We start from the raw sequence: 18487 nt of genomic DNA, 5'->3' as shown, positions 1-18487 counted from the left end.
TTCCCACACTTATGACCACTGTTTTTTTGTTTGTTTGTTTGTTTGTTCTCTCTTATTCACTAATAGATGTGTTGAGTCCTCCTCGATTTTGTGGGTATGTAATTTCTTATTGTTTTACCTATGCCTTGGCAGCCATTTATCTCCACAATATCTACATTTGTTTATTCCCTTATTGTTTGAGTCCTATTGCCAGTTTTCATCTTCCCTAGTGAATGATGGCTTGTTGAACTTGTTCTTCTGTTCAATTAATTTCATTGCATGTTTAGCATCCTCAATTTTTTTAGGGTTCCATAGCTTTACTTAACTACAAATGTAATCCTTCAATCCATAGATGTACATTTTTAGCAATTGTTAATCCGTGAATTCAGTTTTTCTTGTGGTCATAACTTCCTGTTCATGCATGTAGTCATTCATGTTTCCCTTCTGTTTAAGATGAATGAATTTTTTGTGTAGTTCATTGTCTTCCTCATCGTAGAACCTTTTTGATAGGTCAACTGTGAAACTTTATCAATGAAAAGAACAAGCATCCTATTTTCTGGTCCACCATGGAAGTTAATTGTAAGCTTCCTCTTCTAAGTTATTTGAGGCTATCATATTTTTTGTCTTTCACCCAACAGGGGTTTGATTCAAAGATTACTTTCATTTTGTTAACTCAGATGAATGCTCCTTTATGGTCCTTACCATAATATTTCAATAATTCCTTTTTAATTTGTTGATAATCTCTATCTGTAACTCTTGTCTGATACTTCCTGAAAAAATTGCTTTAGGTTCTTCTTGATGTCCTTGTTCACTTGTATTTTATAATTCTTGACTTGATGTTTTTCAATAGGGTAAGGGTTATGCAATTAATACATTTACCATCTTGGTTAACTAGGCAATTCTTTTGCCATGGTAGTTAAGTATTCTTGTCATTTTGTCATTGTTGTCATTTCTCATTCTTAATGTAGTTTTCCATTGATTTTGAAAATTCTCTATCAACTTGTCAATTTTGTCTCCTTTTTCTATTAGTTTATTAATTTTATCTATTAACTCTTTTTGTCCTTCTACAATCTCCATTTGTGCCTTGTCAGTGTTACTGAGATGATATCTTATGCCATTGACGTCATCTCCATACTAATTAACTTCTGCGTTTAACTTGTCACTACTAATCGTCTTGGAGTTGGTGTTAACCTTTTTGCTTACAAACTCCACTTTTTAAATTTCCTATAATTATATATAAAAGATTATGAAATTAATTTTTGTAAGGGTTATATATATGTATGTATTTCGTTTAAATTTATAAAAATGACTTTTTATATATTTAATCTCTCATTCAAAATTGAAAGACATGATTAGAATGTAGGGATGAAAAGAGGGCACAATAATTGGAAAACGTGAATTGGGCGAGTGTATAGATTGAATGACATGCATTGGTAGAAAGGGGCACATAGATAATGGACTTGGACTAGCAGAGAGGGTGTAGAGAGAATGGATACAGACTAGTGATAGACAATAATGAGGGGTGCAGAATTGCACGAGGGTTTGGTAATGGATGTGTAGGGAAACAAATGTTGATTTGGGGTAGCATTGGATGTGCTCTAGGCATGAAAATTGGTGGAGAGGCTAAAGCACATGAGATATCCAAGACCCAAAAATGGTTTGGACAGTTTCTAACCAGTTTGGGAGATATTAAAATAATAAATATTTTTAATGGAGTTCCTAGGTCTAAACTTAGGAAAAATAAAATATTAACGGGTATTAATATAAAACTGGGTTAGAAGGGTCCAAAAGCCATGAATCAAGCCAAATTTAATCTTAGCTGTTGATTAGAGATTTAATCTCGGTCGTTGATGGACCAACGAGAAAAGTATAGGAGGAGGCTCGAGGGTTAGTTGGAGGGGACACCAAGAGAGATCAAGAATTCAATTTTCTGGGGCAGGGTTTGCTGAGGAAATCGAGTGAGTGATCTGAGTTGCAGCTGAGGGGCAATGAATACATAACAAAGAGGCAGAGTTAGTACCAGGAGGATCAGAGCAGAGCCGAGAGAAGTTGACGCTGAGCCAGGTAGAGGCCACGCAGAGGTGGCTAGGAGCTGCGCAAAGCCAGAGAGGCCAACATGTGAGACGCAAAGGGTCTAGGGGTTGACGCAGAGGCTCCAGAAGTTGATACAGAGGCCAGAGAGGCTGACGCAGGGCCTAGAGGCAGTGCTGGAGGATTTCGTGGGACAGACTGGGAGTTGGAGAGCCGGATAGGGCGACATAGTCCCTATCAGAGTGATGCAGAGCAACAGAAGCTGCATTGTTGCTATGGGATCGTTCATCCGGTGATTTAGTCGGAATATCTGTCTCTGACTGAGTGGTACTACTGACGAGGGCATTCTCTGTTGGGTGAGCCATTTTTGGCACTCAGGTTGTATTCTGAAACTGCATAATAATAAAACCCTTTGAATAGCTGCACCGGTTTTCCCGCATTGGGTTTTTCTGGGGACATTAGTCCAAAAGCAACGGTGTCACTTGTGTGCTTGTTTACTTTCAGTTGATGATCTGTATGTGTTGATACTGTACTTGTATTTATTTTCAATATTTACATGGTAAATAACTTGTTAAGTAATTGAACAAGTAGGAAGAAATAAATCAGATAGTACAGGAAGAATTTCTAATGGGTTAAACTTAGAAATTCCAACATGGTATCAGAGCGTGGTTGCAGATCACAGGATAATTGAAGGCATCAACCGAGCAGAGCAGTAGCAACAGAAACAACTGTCCCGAGTGACAAAAGCTGTTCCTAGCAGAAAGCAGCAAGGAAGGGGTGACGTAGAGTGCTTGCGTCATCAGTTAGAGCCAGGCGGAGGATCAACGCAGAGGCAGAGAGGAGGAGACCTGACCTACCCAGTGCCCGATCATCTTTCTCGGTCAGGAAGGATCAACGCTATGGCCAGGAGGTGCAGATTTTGTCGGTGCCGACATTGAGCAGAGCCTAGAGGTTCAGTCCTTCAAGTTGCTGGGGTATAGGAGGCTGCAGATAATTTGCGGAGCGAAGCTGGTGGGGCAAGATGGTTAGAACAGTAACTAACATGGCAAGACCAAGGAGGAGGGAAAGGGAAATCGAGACTCAGAGGGAGTTGATCCGAGGACTTCTTGGAGGGAAGTAGAGAGACTCAGAGGAGTTGGAAGAAGAGCAGCATAATGGCTGTGAATGGACTGAGAGATCAGGATAGGTTGGACGGAGCATCCAACTTCGTGGTCTGGAAGGCCAGGATCTTGTCCATTCTGATAGATATCACGCCAAGGACTTCACCTTGAAAACAATAGGGATCCCAGTTGACCTAGCTGAAAATGAGAAGTACGAGGAGGCAATGGCTAGGGCGAAGTTCATCATACTTGATGGGGTTAAGGATCATGTGGTGCCGCATATTGTCGAGAAGAACATGACAAATGAGATGTGGGATGCCCTGAAGAAATTGTACCAGCATACTTCCGTGTAGAGGAAGATGTTATTTGAAAATCAACTGTGGTCATACTAGATGCAGAAGGGAGAGTAGATAGATGTCTTCCTCGGTGGATTGAAGGAGATTAGTGACCAGCTAACTTCCATAGGGGCCACGCTGGATCAGGAACTGATGGTGAGGACCGCATTGAACGCAGTCTTAGAGGATTGGGAGTTATTTGTCCAAAGCATACTGGGTAGGTCAAGCCTTCCAGATTGGGAGGAACTGTGGGTGGCTCTTCGTCAAGAAGAGATCAGATGGGTGACCAAGGCATGGAGTAGTGGGAAAGGGGTCAGAATTAAGGAGGAAGAAGAAGATGCGGCTCTCACATCTGTGGGAAAGCAGGAGAAGAGAAAGAAGAAGAACCTCTCCAAGGTCAAGTGCTTCCATTGTGGGGAACTGGGTCATTTTGCAAACCAGTGTCCTAGAAAGAAGAGCAAGGGAGAGGCTTTTGAGACCAAGGCAGCACCAGCGAGGGCAGGAAAATAAGCCGAGGAGGATGATGACTATGCCATGAGTGCTCATGCACCACTGGAGAGGAAGTGGGGTGACATCGAGCTGTAGTTTGACGGACTACAGGCGATGAGGGGCAGGATCCTTGAGGTACCCAACCTCTTGGATTATAGCTTGCTACGGGAGCCCGGAAGAGGAGTAGCAGGACTGGCAGATGTTGGTAGAGGCGGATGCGGATGAAGCGACAAAGAGTGCTACAGTGCCGAAATCCCGGGACAGCAGGCTGCAACAATTTGAGAAGCATGGGAGTGTTGCACCAGTGCAGGATGGCACGGAGAGGTGTGCAACAGTGAGAGATGCATGGAGTTGTTGCAGTGGTGCAAAGGTGAGTAGAGGGAGCACTTTTTAGCGGCAGAGGGAGCTTCAGCATCGGGAGAGTCTCTAGCCTGACAGGGATGTTAGAGTTGGCTAGATCAGTTACTTCCTTCTCAGTGACTGGGTTGGAGTGCAATAGTTAGCAGTGGCAGTGCTATGGGTAGCACGATGTAGCGTGAGAAGGGGATGCAGTGTTGGGTATATGGTCTAGAATCAACACAGATGCAGAAGGAGCCGCCGTATGGATAAAACAGTGGCAGTGGCAGGGTCATGGGCAACAGTACATGATGCAGCAGTGCAGAGGATGTTGGGCGGGGAGGCTTAGCATCAACACAGGGATTGATGCTGGATGATCAGGGTGATACTCAGTGAGGAGTATTACCAGAGCACAGTCCTTATTAAGAGGGAGTGTTGATTTTGGGTAGCATCAGATGTGCTCTAGCCATGAAAATTGGTGGAGAGGCTAAAGCACATGAGATTTCCAAGATCCAGAAATGGTTTGGGCGGATTCTAACTGGTTTGGGAGATATTAAAATAATTAATATTTTTAATGGAGTTCCTAAGTCTAAACTTCAGAAAAATAAAATATTGATGGGTATTAATATAAAACAGGGTTAGAAGGGTCCAAAAGTCATGGATCAAGCCAAATCTAATCTTAGCTGTTGATTAGAGATTTAATCTCGACCGTTGATGGACCAACGAGAAAAGTATAAGAGGAGGCTTGAGAGTCAATTGGAGGGGACACCAAGAGAGATCAAGAATTTGATTTTCTGGGGCAGGGTTTGCTGAGGAAATCGAGTGAGTGATCTAAGTTGTAGCTGAGGGGTAGTGAATACATAGCAGAGAGGCAAAGTTAGTACTAGGAGGATCAGTGCAGAGTCGGAAGAAGTTGACGCAGAGCCAACTAGAGGCCACGCAAAGGCAGCCAGGAGTTGTGCAGAGCCAGAGAGGCCAGTGTGTGAGACGCGGAGGGTCTAGGAGCTGACGCAAAGGCTCCATAAGTTGACGCAGAGGCCAGAGAGGCTGACACATGGCCTAGAGGTAGCGCTGGAGGATTTCGTGGGATAGACTGGGAGATGGAGAGCTGAATAGGGTGACATAGCCCCTATCAGAGTGATGCAGAGCAACAAAAGTTGCATTGTTGCTGTGGGATTGTTCATCTGGTGATTTAGTCGAATATCTGTCTCTGACTGAGTGGTACTACTGGCGAGGGCATTCTCTGTTGGGTGAGCCATTTCTGGCACCCAGGTTGTATTCTGAAACTGCATAATAATAAAACCCTCTGAATAGCTGCACCAGTTTTCTCGCATTGGGTTTTTCCGGGGAAATTAGTCCAAAAACAACAGTGTCACTTGTGTGTTTGTTTACTTTCAGTTGATGATCTATATGTGTTGATACTGTACTTGTATTTATTTTCAGTATTTACATGGTAAATAACTTTTTAAGTAATTGAACAAGTAGAAAGAAATAAATCAGATAGTACAAGAAGAATTTCTAATGGGTTAAACTTAGAAATTCCAACAACGAGGGACGAATGCATAGGGGAATAAGCTTTGGGGAGTGGGCGTGATTTGCGAAAAGCACTCGAGGATGAACCACTCTGATACTAGTGTAACAAAGAATATTTGTTTGTATTCGAAGATAGAATTATTTTGTAGTTGTATAAATATGTTGATTGATAAATGTGTATATGAATGATGATATTTCTATGGTGGGCCATCGTTATAAATACCTAGGTGGGGTGCCTTTCAATACTAAGAAAGTTGTCTTTTTGATAAGACACTTCTTTTCATTTATTTTTATTTTTATTTTTATATATATTTGTTATACCTTGCCTTTAATCTTGAGTTATGACCAAATTCATTTATCTTAATCTCCACAGTGATTGATGGTTAAGATTAGATCTCACCTCACTTGAGATTAGCAATAATGGTTCAGCTCTTTCACTATTGTAAAAAGATTTACATTCCATTGGATTAAACTCACTTTTATTAAAATGAATTACTAAGGTAAAGACTTTTGGATGACCTCCACAAGTTTTGACACCTAAACCTGTGTGGAAGTTCTTGTTCGATGCTACGAACATCAACACTTGTATCATGGATAGCTTGTTTTTAGGGGACTTTAGAGCAGTAAATTGAATTGGCTACCCCCATATAGATGGAGTCAATTTGTCTCTTGGATTGTACATTCTATTGATTAGTGATTCTTCTTTCTTGTGCACTATGGAGGCCTAGTTGAGTGACTTCTCTTGGGTGGATTTGTGATGTGATGTGATCTCTTTTCATGGATGCTTATGGTTTTCTTGGATTTTGCATGGTGAAGTAAGTTAGTTTATTTGCTTTATCTTGGTATCGTGTTCCGTGGGATTAATGTTCTTGTGTTGAGTTAGTTTATTTGGTGTTTGCTTCATTGTCCCCTTTTGAGCTAAACCATTCCTGCAAGTATTTGAGGAATAGAGATGGGGTTTTCTTTCCCTTAATCATCCAGAAAATTGGGTACCTAGATCTCAAACCCTAGGGTAAACTATGTCACCAGATCCGCAAGGGGCAATTGAAGGAGACATGGATCCCTAGATTTGAATTGGATTCAGATACGGATCCACCTGGATTTGCATAGAATCTGCCATGGTGACGGTTCAGGATGGGATGAAACCACCTCTTAACTTTGGAGATGTTTTAGCTAGTTCGGGGGTGGATCCAATGGTTTTGCAGATACGGCCAACAAACCCCATCACCCGTGCGGAGGCCTAGTCAACTCTTTGAGCCAAGCTTTTTGCGTTCACAGCTTTGTTATGGGCAATATTTATGGTGTTTTGATTGCATTGGATAGGGTAAATTTCATGGCAATTTAACAGATTCCAAATACCAAACATTCTTTGTCCATTATAAGACTGAACGGTAAGGTAAAAGGGAAAGGGGTCGATTGGCATCTCTAAGAGGTTGAAGGGTGAAGGATCCAACTGGGCTGGAAATCAACAAATATTCAGCTGTCATGGGTGAATTGCTAGGCACTCAGGAATGGATGGTGACAATATTTGTGACTGTTTCAACAGAGAATAGCACACAACAAAGAGAACCACGATGCAGATAGCAGCAAGCAAATAACTGGCATCGGCAGCAAGGGAATCCTGGTTGCAGGTGACAACAAGAAGAAAACAGGAAGTGCTGGAAATTGGGAATTGTGGTCACAGATGTCGGCAGCAAGAAAATGACAGGCATTGGAAGTCGTGGTCCTGGGCATTGGTAGGTGGGTTTGGAAACTGGTTAAATTTTAAAAAATACTTTTTAATGTTTAGTTTTAAGGTTTTAAAAATAATTTTTAATGTTTAGTAATGTTTTAAAAATAATTTTTAAAACCATGCCCAAAATACTCTGCAGACCAATATCTCCAAAAAAACATGCTCAAATGTTTCATCCTTATCACATAGAGCACAAGCAGAAAGAAAGCATACTCTTGATGCAGACCAATAACTCAAAACACTCTGCAGACCAATGTCCCCAAAAAGGCATGCTGAACTGTTTCATCCTTATCACATAGAACACAATCATACTCTTGATGAAGCAGAAAGACCCCATACTTTATGTTTAAAAGAAGACTGATTTCTAGATGGGCTGGTACTGCCTCAACCAATGTGCCACAAAATCCATCAACCCCCACCTTTATTTCAACTGGAATTCAATGTCGCATGCATGCTTGAACAATTACATGGGTCAAACATTATTTCTCCTGTAGAAGCAATCCATCTCTGATGTTTCCATGTGATTATGAGTTTCTTAATTAATGAAGTGCTAGTATGAAATGTGTTCCTGATTATGAAATTTTTCATTATCTTTTCCTCAGGGATTCCTGTTCGTCTTATTAGAAGGTTTGTCCTAGGCAGTCATAAGGCTGTTAATAGGATATCCTACAAAAGAAATTAATCAATGTAGCTGGAGAGTTGCATTAATTTATTGATTTTGTGCAGGCTGCTCTTAAAGCTGCAGCACAAACTAAGGATGTTAAAGATGATGAAATAGCAGCCCTTCGATTGGAAGCAGAGGTCAGCCAAATTTCCAAATAGTGATGCCAGTTTATAAGTGCAGAAATGGCTTGTATAGAACAAGGATATGTTTTCTGTCTTTGCAGAATAGCTAGGTGAATGATAATAATGCATGTCAAGTTTCAATTACTTTTGCAACTATATTGAAGAACTGAATGATCTCCCTTGCCAATTGGTATGACATAGGCTGCAAGGGATGAGGCGGCATCAGCTGCTGAACAGTTTCGTGAAGCAGAAGCTGAAGCAAAATCACTGCGTTCAATGACTCAAAGGATGATTTTAACTCAGGAAGAAATGGTTTGCTATTTATCGTTTATTTGAACGTGGAATACAAATATTACATATGAGACATGTAATCCATGTCAGTATTGTATTCTCTGCTAATACGAGATAATTCCTTATATACTTGTTGGGTTGATTAGGAAGAAGTGGTTCTGAAGAGATGTTGGCTTGCTCGTTATTGGAGTCTAGCTGTGCGTCATGGTGAATACTTTTCTTTTATTCTGTTGTACCTGCTCAATGTGGATGGAATTTTCATTTCAGTATAATAAAACACACTGTTTTCCCTGTGCCTATTTTCTCACTTGTTTAATGAACATGCTTACCAAAAATATGTATTTGATTTAACACTTATGATTTTGTGGTTTAACTGAAATTGGCTGCTGATTTAAGGTATTTCTGTAAGCTTGAAACTATGAAACTGTTCTAAATGTTAGGTAATCTTTCTCCAAGATAGTAAAATTTCTAGAGAACTCATATATCTATTCTATGTTGGAGTGTGATGCATATCATTTCTATCTTGTGAGTTTAGGCAACAATTTTGTGTCCAATGCTGCAGTTTGAATGGGAGAAGATTTGTGATTATATTCTAGTCTATGAATGTGCTTGATGCAAAGCAGTTCTCAAAGGGATTAAAGAGTTTGCTTATGTCGTCTTGTCTTTTTTGTCCAACCATAGTTGCTTAGGATTCATTATGCCGGTGGAATATGTATTCAAGAAATGCACTATTTGAATATGCCTTTGAAGGTGGTGAACTCCTACTAGTGTTTGCCAACTTCTTATGTTTCCTTGAATAAGAGTGTCTTGGTATCGTGGACAACATCCTTTTTTAGAAAAGCATAAACATTGAACAAAAAATTCGTGTGAAATGTATATTTATGAAAGCATAGAGCAATCTCAATCATTCCAATTTTGGCATTTTGTGCCCCTTTCACCTTTTATTTTTATTTTTATTTTTATCTAGAGATATGCCAAGAAGTGGACGAGGCATACGTTTTTCACTTATGCCTCTCTGTAAAATCCAATTTGTGGAAAGCTATATTATGCTAGATACACACAACTGTTGTCACCTGTATTTGAAGATGTCAAAACACATTTACAAGCTGCTTTTGTTTTCACACAGGAATTCATGCAGATATTGCTGGCCCGAAGCATGAACATTGGTCATCTCTAGCCCCTCTTCCACTTGAGCTGGTTATCTCTGCAGGACAGAAAGCAAAAGAAGATCCTGGGAAGCTAAGTCGACCTTCAGAAAATGGTATTGATATCAAATCATGATTACGTTTTGCTGAATATATTGAGTTGAGTAACGAGTTATTATTGATAGTGTAGATTTGAAGTTTCTATTATATTTTGTTTATCATAGAGCTTAACATCTGCTATTTGTTCACTTGGACAGGATATGATGAACCTGAAAAAAAGGCTAAAGTTACACGTGATCTGAATGATCTAAATGGGGAAGGAAATATTGAGAGCATGCTTTCTGTTGAGAAAGGTTTGCGTGAGCTTGCTTCTGTGAAGGTTGGGCTTATTGAACAATAATCCTTCAAATTTCCTTCTTTATGAGTACCTTCTAAGAACTATATTTTCAGTTATCAAAAGTAGTGATGAAACTATTTTCCTGGATTTTCATGTTGCAATTTAGGTTTAAAAGAGGTTCATGTGAAGGTTAGCATACTTGTACAAAAGCAAGAAACTTTTTGTAGTCTTTGTCTCAAATTAATCTGCATCTTCCCTGTTTGTTAAATAAAGGCAAATTCAAAGTTTTTGAATTTGAAATACAGCTGGTAGTAATAGTATATCATATCTTTTCTCAAATACAACATTTCTTTACTAGAAACTCATCTTTTATTGTCTCAGATGTTCGGGAATGTGGAATGTTTCTGAAATGTTTTCATATGGCTGAACTATTATATTTATATTAACAGGCTCCCGAGGGTGGAAGAGTTACATCCACACTCTAACTATTACTAAACATAGACTGAGGACCCATAATTACTTACATGCAAAACTATAAGTAAACCAGTAATCTTCTATGAACTGTTCATTTAGTTAAGCTGAATTAGCGTAGATTTGACTGAGATTCAATTCTTAGCTGGGAGTTTGATGGGAACTTGATCTTCCGCAAGAATGCATGTTCCTCTTCTATAAACATCGGTTCCTTGTGGTTGATCACGCCATCATTGAATTTGAAGTTCATGCATTTCTTTTCTGTCCAGGTGGGATTCAATTTGCAAGAGTCCAGTTCTGGAAGCTTCTGGATCTCAGTTAATCTTGTCCATCTTTCTGTTAAGTTGATTGATTTTGTTAGTTTTTGATCGTTGGGTAGCATGAGACAGGTGTTCTAGTCTCGTTTTTGGTCAGAGAGACTTAGAAACACTAGAGTTCCAGAACCAAGAAACGTTTGAGGGGAAAACACCTAAAGATGGGTCAATTAAGTTAATTAGATTAAATATTTCCTAAGTCCAACTTAGGAAAAGTGATTAATTAACAGAAATTAATTGAGAAAGGTAAAATTTCTCTAGAAACTCACATGGATTGACTTAGAGATGATCGTAGCTGTTGATGAAGATTTAATCATGGCTGTTGGTGAGCCAACGAGAGATTATAAGAGGAGGTCAATGGGGTTGGAGCAAGATACACTAGAAGAACGAGTTGCTTAGCAGATCAAGCTATCCAGCGGCAGTAAGGACATGGGAATAAGTGGGAGCAGAGACAACATATCCGGAGGAGATTTCCAGTTCCAAAGAGTCTGCAATCAAAGGCCGAGTTATTCCTTAGATTGTACTCAGATTATTTCACTGCTGCATAACAATAAAACCCTTATCTGCTGCACCGATTTTCCTGCATTGGGTTTTCCTGGGGACATTTGTCCAAAAATAACGGTGTCAATTTTATTGTGTGTGCCCTATATTTCTCAGTTCCATATTTTATTTTCTGCATCATTTCCATGGTGAAAATTGCAGTTTTGATTTTATTTGTTATTTGCCATAGCAAATAAACTACACTTAATTTTTAATCATTCAGAAGAATAATTTCCGGTTGCTGCAATAGATTTGAAATTTCATAGTTCTGCCAAAATCGAGCATAAAAGTACTTTAATGAACTGTGAAATTGGTAGATACTAAGTCGAGATTAGACAGATTAGAGAAACATTGTAATAAGATAGATGATTAATACAGATGGGTCATTGATGAAACAAGATAAACTCAGGTAGAACGTTGTTCAAAACCATAATGTTTTGAAACAAGAGCGAGCAAAACTCAAGGGGTAAGTTAAGAAGAAACATGATGAACTAAAGAAAGATGCAAGTGAATTAAAGGCCGTCGTCAGGGCTTTCAGCTAGTGTTGACTATCTTTAAACAACCACTCCACAAACCAATTCTTCAAGTACAACTAATCCACAACCAAGTTCCTTAAGTATTACTAATGCAGACTTGAGCTTACCTATGAATGGATTAGTGATTGCCAACCATTCACAAATCTATACAAATCCACCAATTTCCGCGTATCCAGTGAGGGTAAAGCTAGATTTATCAAAGTTTGATGGGAATGAAAACATCATGTGATGGTTTAACAAAGCAAAAGTGTACTTTGAGATATATAATATAGAAAGAGACAATGAAAAAGTAAGCATGCTTTGATATATCTCGATAGTGATGCATACAATTGGTATGTGGTGGAAAAAGTTGATCTACTTATGTGTCTGGGATACATTTAAGAATATTTTCTCTAAAAGATCCAAGGTATCTTTGAGGATGATCTTTTTGCAAGGTTCACTAGACGTCAACAAAAATGTGATGTGGACAAATTCACACATAAATGGAAAACACAAGCTACATGTATGTTACCCACCATCTGTGGGTGGTATGCATAGGAGAAATTTTTTCTCCCTGATGGTACTCCGCCAACAACCAACAACCCCTTGCAGCCACCAAATAGCTCAATATGCTATTTTCTCCGCCACCTGCCAGCCATGTGGTCCCAAGCCCATCTGTTATGATCATATGCTTGAAGGTCGACCCTTCAACCCGAAGGTATGGCTTTTTATTGTGTAGTAGGATAGTTTTGTTTGATAATCATGAACACTTTTGGGATTCGGCGGAAAGAGTGGACTAGGTCTGTACTCTTGTCTCCTCGACCCGATTTGATGGGTAACCTTGTATCCTAGTCCCGTGGGATCTCGTTTATTGGTTATTAGCTTTAGGGGTGGCACTACATGGGAAACCCTAATTTTGGTTGTGTGGTCCTGCCTCCTGACACCACATACATCACCCCCCTCCACTCATTATTGTTGAAGAATCTAGGGCAAATGTAGTTTATGTGATTCTTCTTAACATGATAACTATTTGTGAGGTATTTGTTGAAGGACCAACAGGAAAAGTATAAGGAGAGGCTTGAGGGTCAGTTGGAGGACACATTGAGGGAGACCAGTTAGTTCGATTTCTAGAGCGGGGTTAGCTGAGAAGTTCGAACTAGTGGTCTAGAGAGCAACATGAGGCAACAAGTACAGAACAAAGAGTCGGGAACAACACCAGGGGAACAATGCATAGGTTGGAGAGGCAGACGCAGAGGTTGGAGACTACGCAGTCACTAGAGGGCCTACATGGGTGACGCAAACAAGCCCAGTTCTGATGCAGAGAGGTAGGGGCTGACATAGAGGGTCTGGGAGCTATGCAGAGGTCAGCCAGGCTGACGCTGACACTGGGGAAGTGCTGAAGAATTTTCTCTCTGTTGGGTGAGCCAGTTTGGCACCCAGTTGTACTGAAGAATTGCTGAATAATAAAATCCTCCCTTGGTGCACCGATTTTCGCACATTGGGTTTTTCTGGGGACAGATTGTCCAGAATATTTGTGTCGATGTGTTAATTCTTGTGCATGTGTTTGTTTCTGTATTATGATGTGATATTTGCAGCATAATTTATTTTAATGTTTACTGAAGGGTTTTTATAAATAACTTATCAGGAAATAAGTAGGTAAAATAAATCAGTTGTTGCAGTGATAGAATTTTCACACTATCCTTCATAGGAATTACACATTGGAATAGAGACTTGGAGAGCTTGTGAATTGGCTAAGCTTTGGCCTTGAGCTTGCTTATGAGTTGGAGATTGAATTTGCTGAGTGCTGGGATTGTGCTAGAGAGAAAAAGCATTGTAATTTCATCTTGATTTTCTGGATTAATACAAAACAGATAGTGGGGTTTTGAGCTGCAGCTTTCCCTGAATATTTATTGTGTTATGTGCCTTTGATTCTCCTCCTTTATTGATTATTGTTTACTCGATGTTTATGGGCTTCCGCTGTAAAGAGTAGAAGTAGATAGCTTGTGAATCTACAGGTTTTTCTACATGGTATTGGAGCAAAATTGTTTTTTGGGCTGAGAGTTTGCAGAGAAGTTCTGAGAATTTTTGTGCAAAATTTTCAGAAACAAATTGCCGATTTAGATTCCCTGGGAAAAGATACCCAAAATAAATAAAAAAATCGGTTGAATCGGAGTTCGGATGAGGGAGATATCGCTAATTTAAAATTAGCTCTCTAGAGGAGATTTCAAAGTTTTGAGTTTCTGGGCTACAGGTGAAAGTCGAATTTGCATACATACTTCAGGATCGACAGTTGGCGTTCCATGGGTTGAGGCTTGACTATGCCTTGGAATACAGCTCGAATCTTATAGCTTGGAGGGACAGGATGGAGGATGTGCTAGAAGATAATGGCTTGAAGGAATTCATTGGTCAAGAAGTCCCCAAGCCAGCAACTACAGATGCACAGAACTTGGCCGAATGGAAGAAGTGTGTGGCGAAGGCAAGGCGGATAATCCTTGAGGGAGTTCGAGACCACATTTTCTCGAGTCTCCATGGCAAGGAAACTCTGCATGATATGTGGAAAACATTGATGGATTTGTATCAAAATAACAGTGATCAAAGGAAGTTGGCACTGAAGGATAAACTTTGTGAAATCAAGATGGAGAAAGGCGAGAGGATTCTAAAGTACTTGACCAAGTTCACTCAATGTCGGGATGAACTTGGACGTGTTGGAATCACAGTTGCCGAGGAGGATATGGTGAGCCTTGCTCTTCTTGAACTCCCAAAGGATTGGCATAGTTATCAGGACTCTGTCAATGGTCGGAGAAGCTGCCAGGCATACATGGAAAACATTGACAGACTTGTATCAGAATAACAGTGATCAAAGGAAGTTGGCCCTGAAGGATAAACTTCGTAAAATCAAGATGGAGAAAGGCGAGACGATTCCAAAGTACTTGACCAAGTTCACTCAATGTTGGGATGAACTTGGAATTGTTGGAATCACAGTTGCCGAGGAGGATATGGTGAGCTTTGCTTTTCTTGGACTCCCAAAGAGTTGGCATAGTTATTAGGACTCTGTCAATGGTCGGAGAAGCTGCCAGATTGGGAATGACTATGGTCGGATTTGACGCAGGATGAAATCAGGAGGAACACTAGGGATGGCTCTTCATCAAAGACTGATGATGAAGAGAACTGTGGCTTAGCGATTAAGGCAAGGAAGGGTAATGTAAAACTTCTCGTTCCAAATCAGATTCTTATTATGGAGGTAAGAAAGTTAAATGCTTTCATTGTCACAAGATGGGTCACTTTGCTACAAATTGTCCATTGAAGAAGTCCAAGAAGAAGTCTTGAGGAGGAGCGGCGGGTGAGGCTCTGGCCTCCCAATTTGAATTGGACTTTTCCCTCATTGCATGCATGGTGTCTTCAATGATGGGAAGTGTCTGGTACTTAGACAATGGAACTTCTTTCCACATGACTGGCGACAAAGAGTTATTCGGTGAAATGGAGGAGAAAGATCTCAAGATGCATATCGAGATGCGTGATGACGGTAAGTATAGTGTTACTGGTGTGGGCATTATTACTTTTCAGAGGGAGCATGCGGATCCACTCACCTTGAAGAATGTTATGCATGTGCCCGGACTAACGAAGAACTTGGTATCCGTTGCCATGCTTGAGGATAGAGGCTATGATGTGATCTTTTCGAAAGGAAAGGCATTCCTTCAACACATAGCCACGGGTCAAGTAAAGAAGATAGGGATTCGAGTTCAGAATCTCTATAAGATAGAGGTAGAGGATTGTGTTGCTTTGAGTTCAAAAGCGGAAAAGATGTTGAGCCGAGGCGTCGACAAGCTGTGGCATAGGCGATTAGGCGACTTGCATCATGGGGATTTGAAGATATTGCAACAAATATATATCGATCTTCCCAAAGGTACGCTTGAGCAAGTTGATACATGCAAGGGTTGTACTTTGGGAAAATACACCAAGTCTTCCTTTGGAGACAGAGACAGTCGAGCAAAGTCTATTCTGGAGAGAGTCCATTCAGATGTGTGTGGACCATTCTTGACAGTATCCATCGCCAAACACAGGTATTATGTTATATTTGTAGATGACTATTCTCGTAAATGCTGAATATTTTTCATGCAGAGAAAGAATCAAACATTCACAAAGTTTTGTGAATTCAAAGCATTGGTCGAGAAAGAGTTAGGCAAGAAGGTTAAAGCTCTACAGATTGATAATGGTGGAGAATATGTCTCCAATGAGTTTAAGAACTTCTGTGACGACACCTCATAACCCTCAACAGAATGGGGTTGCCGAGAGGAAGAACAAGAGCATAGTAGGGGCAACAAGGGCGATGTTGCATGATCAGGGCCTACCACTACACTTGTGGGCTGAGGCATGCAACACAACGGTTTATGTTCAAAATTGTAGCCCACATCGGATACTTGAGAGTAAAACACCAGAGGAAGCTTATTCTGGTAAGAGGCTAGATGTTGGTCACTTCAGGATTTTTGGGTCATCGGTTTATTGCCATGTGACCAAAGATGCACGGAAGAAGCTTGAGCCAATAGCAGAGTTGGGGATCTTTGTGGGGTACACTGATACTCCCCACAACTATTGGGTGTACATGCAAACCAGTCGGATGACAGTGGTTCGCAGGGATGTCAAGTTTGATGAGGAGAAGGCCATGCGAGTATCCCTTGAGAGGGAGCTTGAGCTACATGCGGAGGAGGAACTTTTAGTTCCTAAGTTTGAGGAGCCTCATATTGATGTGGAACAACCACATGCAGAGGTTCCGGGAGTGGAGACATCCACTCAAGCAGAGTCTTCCAGAGAGGGAAGAAAGCGCACTAGAGAGGCTGACAGATTGTTGGATGATGCACGAGAGAATGTGGGAGCACCCTCTTCTCAGCGCAAACAAAGGAGGTCACCAGAGAGGTACACTGGATACATGGCACTTATGTGTGCATGTGTTGTGACAGAGCCATCTTCCTTTTAGGACGCAGTGCAGTAGCTAGTCTGGGTTGATGCGATGGTGGAGTATGACTCCATGGTTTGAAACAGTGTTTGGGATGTGGTCCCGAGACTGGAGGATAAGTTAGTTGTGAGATCCCGTTGGCTTTACAAGGTAAAGCGAGCTGCAGATGGTAGTGTTGAGAAGCATAAGGCTAGATTTGTGGCCCGTGGCTTTTCACAGGTAGAGGGGATTGACTATGATGAGACTTTTGCTCTTGTTGCAAGGTACTCATCAATCAGATCTATTTTGCCACTATCAACACAGATGGGTTGGAGTATCTATCAGATGGATGTGAAGACGACCTTCCTTAATGGCATGATTGAGGAAGAGGTGTACATTGAGCAGGTTGAAGGTTTTGAAACCTTGGACTGTGAGTCGCATGTGTGCCAACGCAAGAGCGTTGTATGGGCTGAAGTAAGTACCCCTTGCTTGGTACAGCAGGATAGATAGCTACTTCACTGGGTTGGGCTTCACGAAGAGTGAAGCAGATGCGAACTTGTATCACATAGTGGTGGAAGGTAAGCTTTTGATCATTGTACCTTATGTAGATAATCTCGTACTGACAGGTGATGAGAAGCTCATCAAATATTGCAAGGAGTACCTTGCAAGAGAGTTTGAGATGAAGGACATGGGGCTCATGCATTACTTTCTTGGCATGGAGCTATAGTAGGGGAGATGGGGAGTTGTTTGTTTCTCAAGGCAAGTATGCCAATGAGATACTGAGGAGATTCCACATGGAGAGCAGTAAACCCATGGAGACTCCTCTAGCTGGTAACTGGAGGAAGGAGGATGCTACTTTAGGAGAAGTAGTGGAAGCTACTGTTTACAGGCAGCTTGTGGGTTCACTCATGCATTTGGTGAACACACGACCGGATATGTGTTATGTAGTTAACCAGCTTAGTTAAGCGATGGTTAGGCCTACGAAGCTGTATTGGAAGGCGACAAAGCATGTATTGAGATACCTCAGAGGCACTACTTAGTTTGGGTTGTGGTACAGATGGACAGAGGGAGTGAAGCTTCAAGGCTTCATCGATGTAGATTGGGTGAAGAGTCCATCTGATTGGAAGAGCACATTAAGAGGGATCTTTAGTATTAGGTCAGCTGCAGTTTCTTTGTACAACATGAAACAAAGATCGGTTGCACTTAGTTCGACAGAGGCAGAGTACATGGCTGCAAGCCAAGCAGCATGTGAGGCTATCTGGATGAGGAAGATCCTGTTTGGTTTGTTTGGTCAATAGATGGATCCGACAATGATTTATTGTGATAATCAGAGTTGCATCATATTCTCTGAAAATCCAGTTTTTCATGATTGGTCCAAGCATATAGATATCCGGTATCATCATCTCAGAGATTGTGTATTAAGGCGGATCATGTTGTTAGATTACGTTCCCGTGGAGGAGCAAGATGCTAATATCTTGACAAAGGCATTGCCAAGATGTAAATTTGAGTTTCACAGAGACAGGATCGGGGTAGTTGATAATCCCTTTCTCTTCGAGAGGGAGTGTTGAGAAATGGCAACAAGAAATTCCAGTTTAATTTGTCCTTGAACTAAACTGTGAATTA

General features: G+C 40.8%; 1 protein-coding gene across 2 annotated transcripts in view; it reads left to right on the top strand.

The window, feature by feature from the left end:
* LOC149203395 (coiled-coil domain-containing protein SCD2-like) overlaps nt 1-18487 on the top strand; it is a 405302-nt gene that overhangs the window by 153816 nt on the left and 232999 nt on the right. For both annotated transcript variants that reach the window (XR_016253953.1, XM_089403421.1), the window contains exons 8-12: nt 8262-8336; nt 8523-8633; nt 8759-8819; nt 9739-9873; nt 10015-10136. Coding sequence is in view for 1 of the 2 variants with exons in the window: in XM_089403421.1 (XP_089259547.1) it covers nt 8262-8336; nt 8523-8633; nt 8759-8819; nt 9739-9873; nt 10015-10136 (504 nt within the window). In the remaining variant the exon portion in view is untranslated. The remainder of the gene's footprint in view (nt 1-8261; nt 8337-8522; nt 8634-8758; nt 8820-9738; nt 9874-10014; nt 10137-18487) is intronic.

The sequence above is a fragment of the Pinus tabuliformis genome, chromosome 2_1 (assembly GCF_031772625.1).
Source record: "Pinus tabuliformis cultivar Carrire ecotype Pingquan chromosome 2_1, CPIR1, whole genome shotgun sequence".
NCBI classification, from domain to species: Eukaryota; Viridiplantae; Streptophyta; class Pinopsida; order Pinales; family Pinaceae; genus Pinus; species Pinus tabuliformis.
The sequence above is the reverse complement of the archived record's forward strand: the minus strand, read 5'-3'. Positions and strand labels throughout refer to the sequence as shown.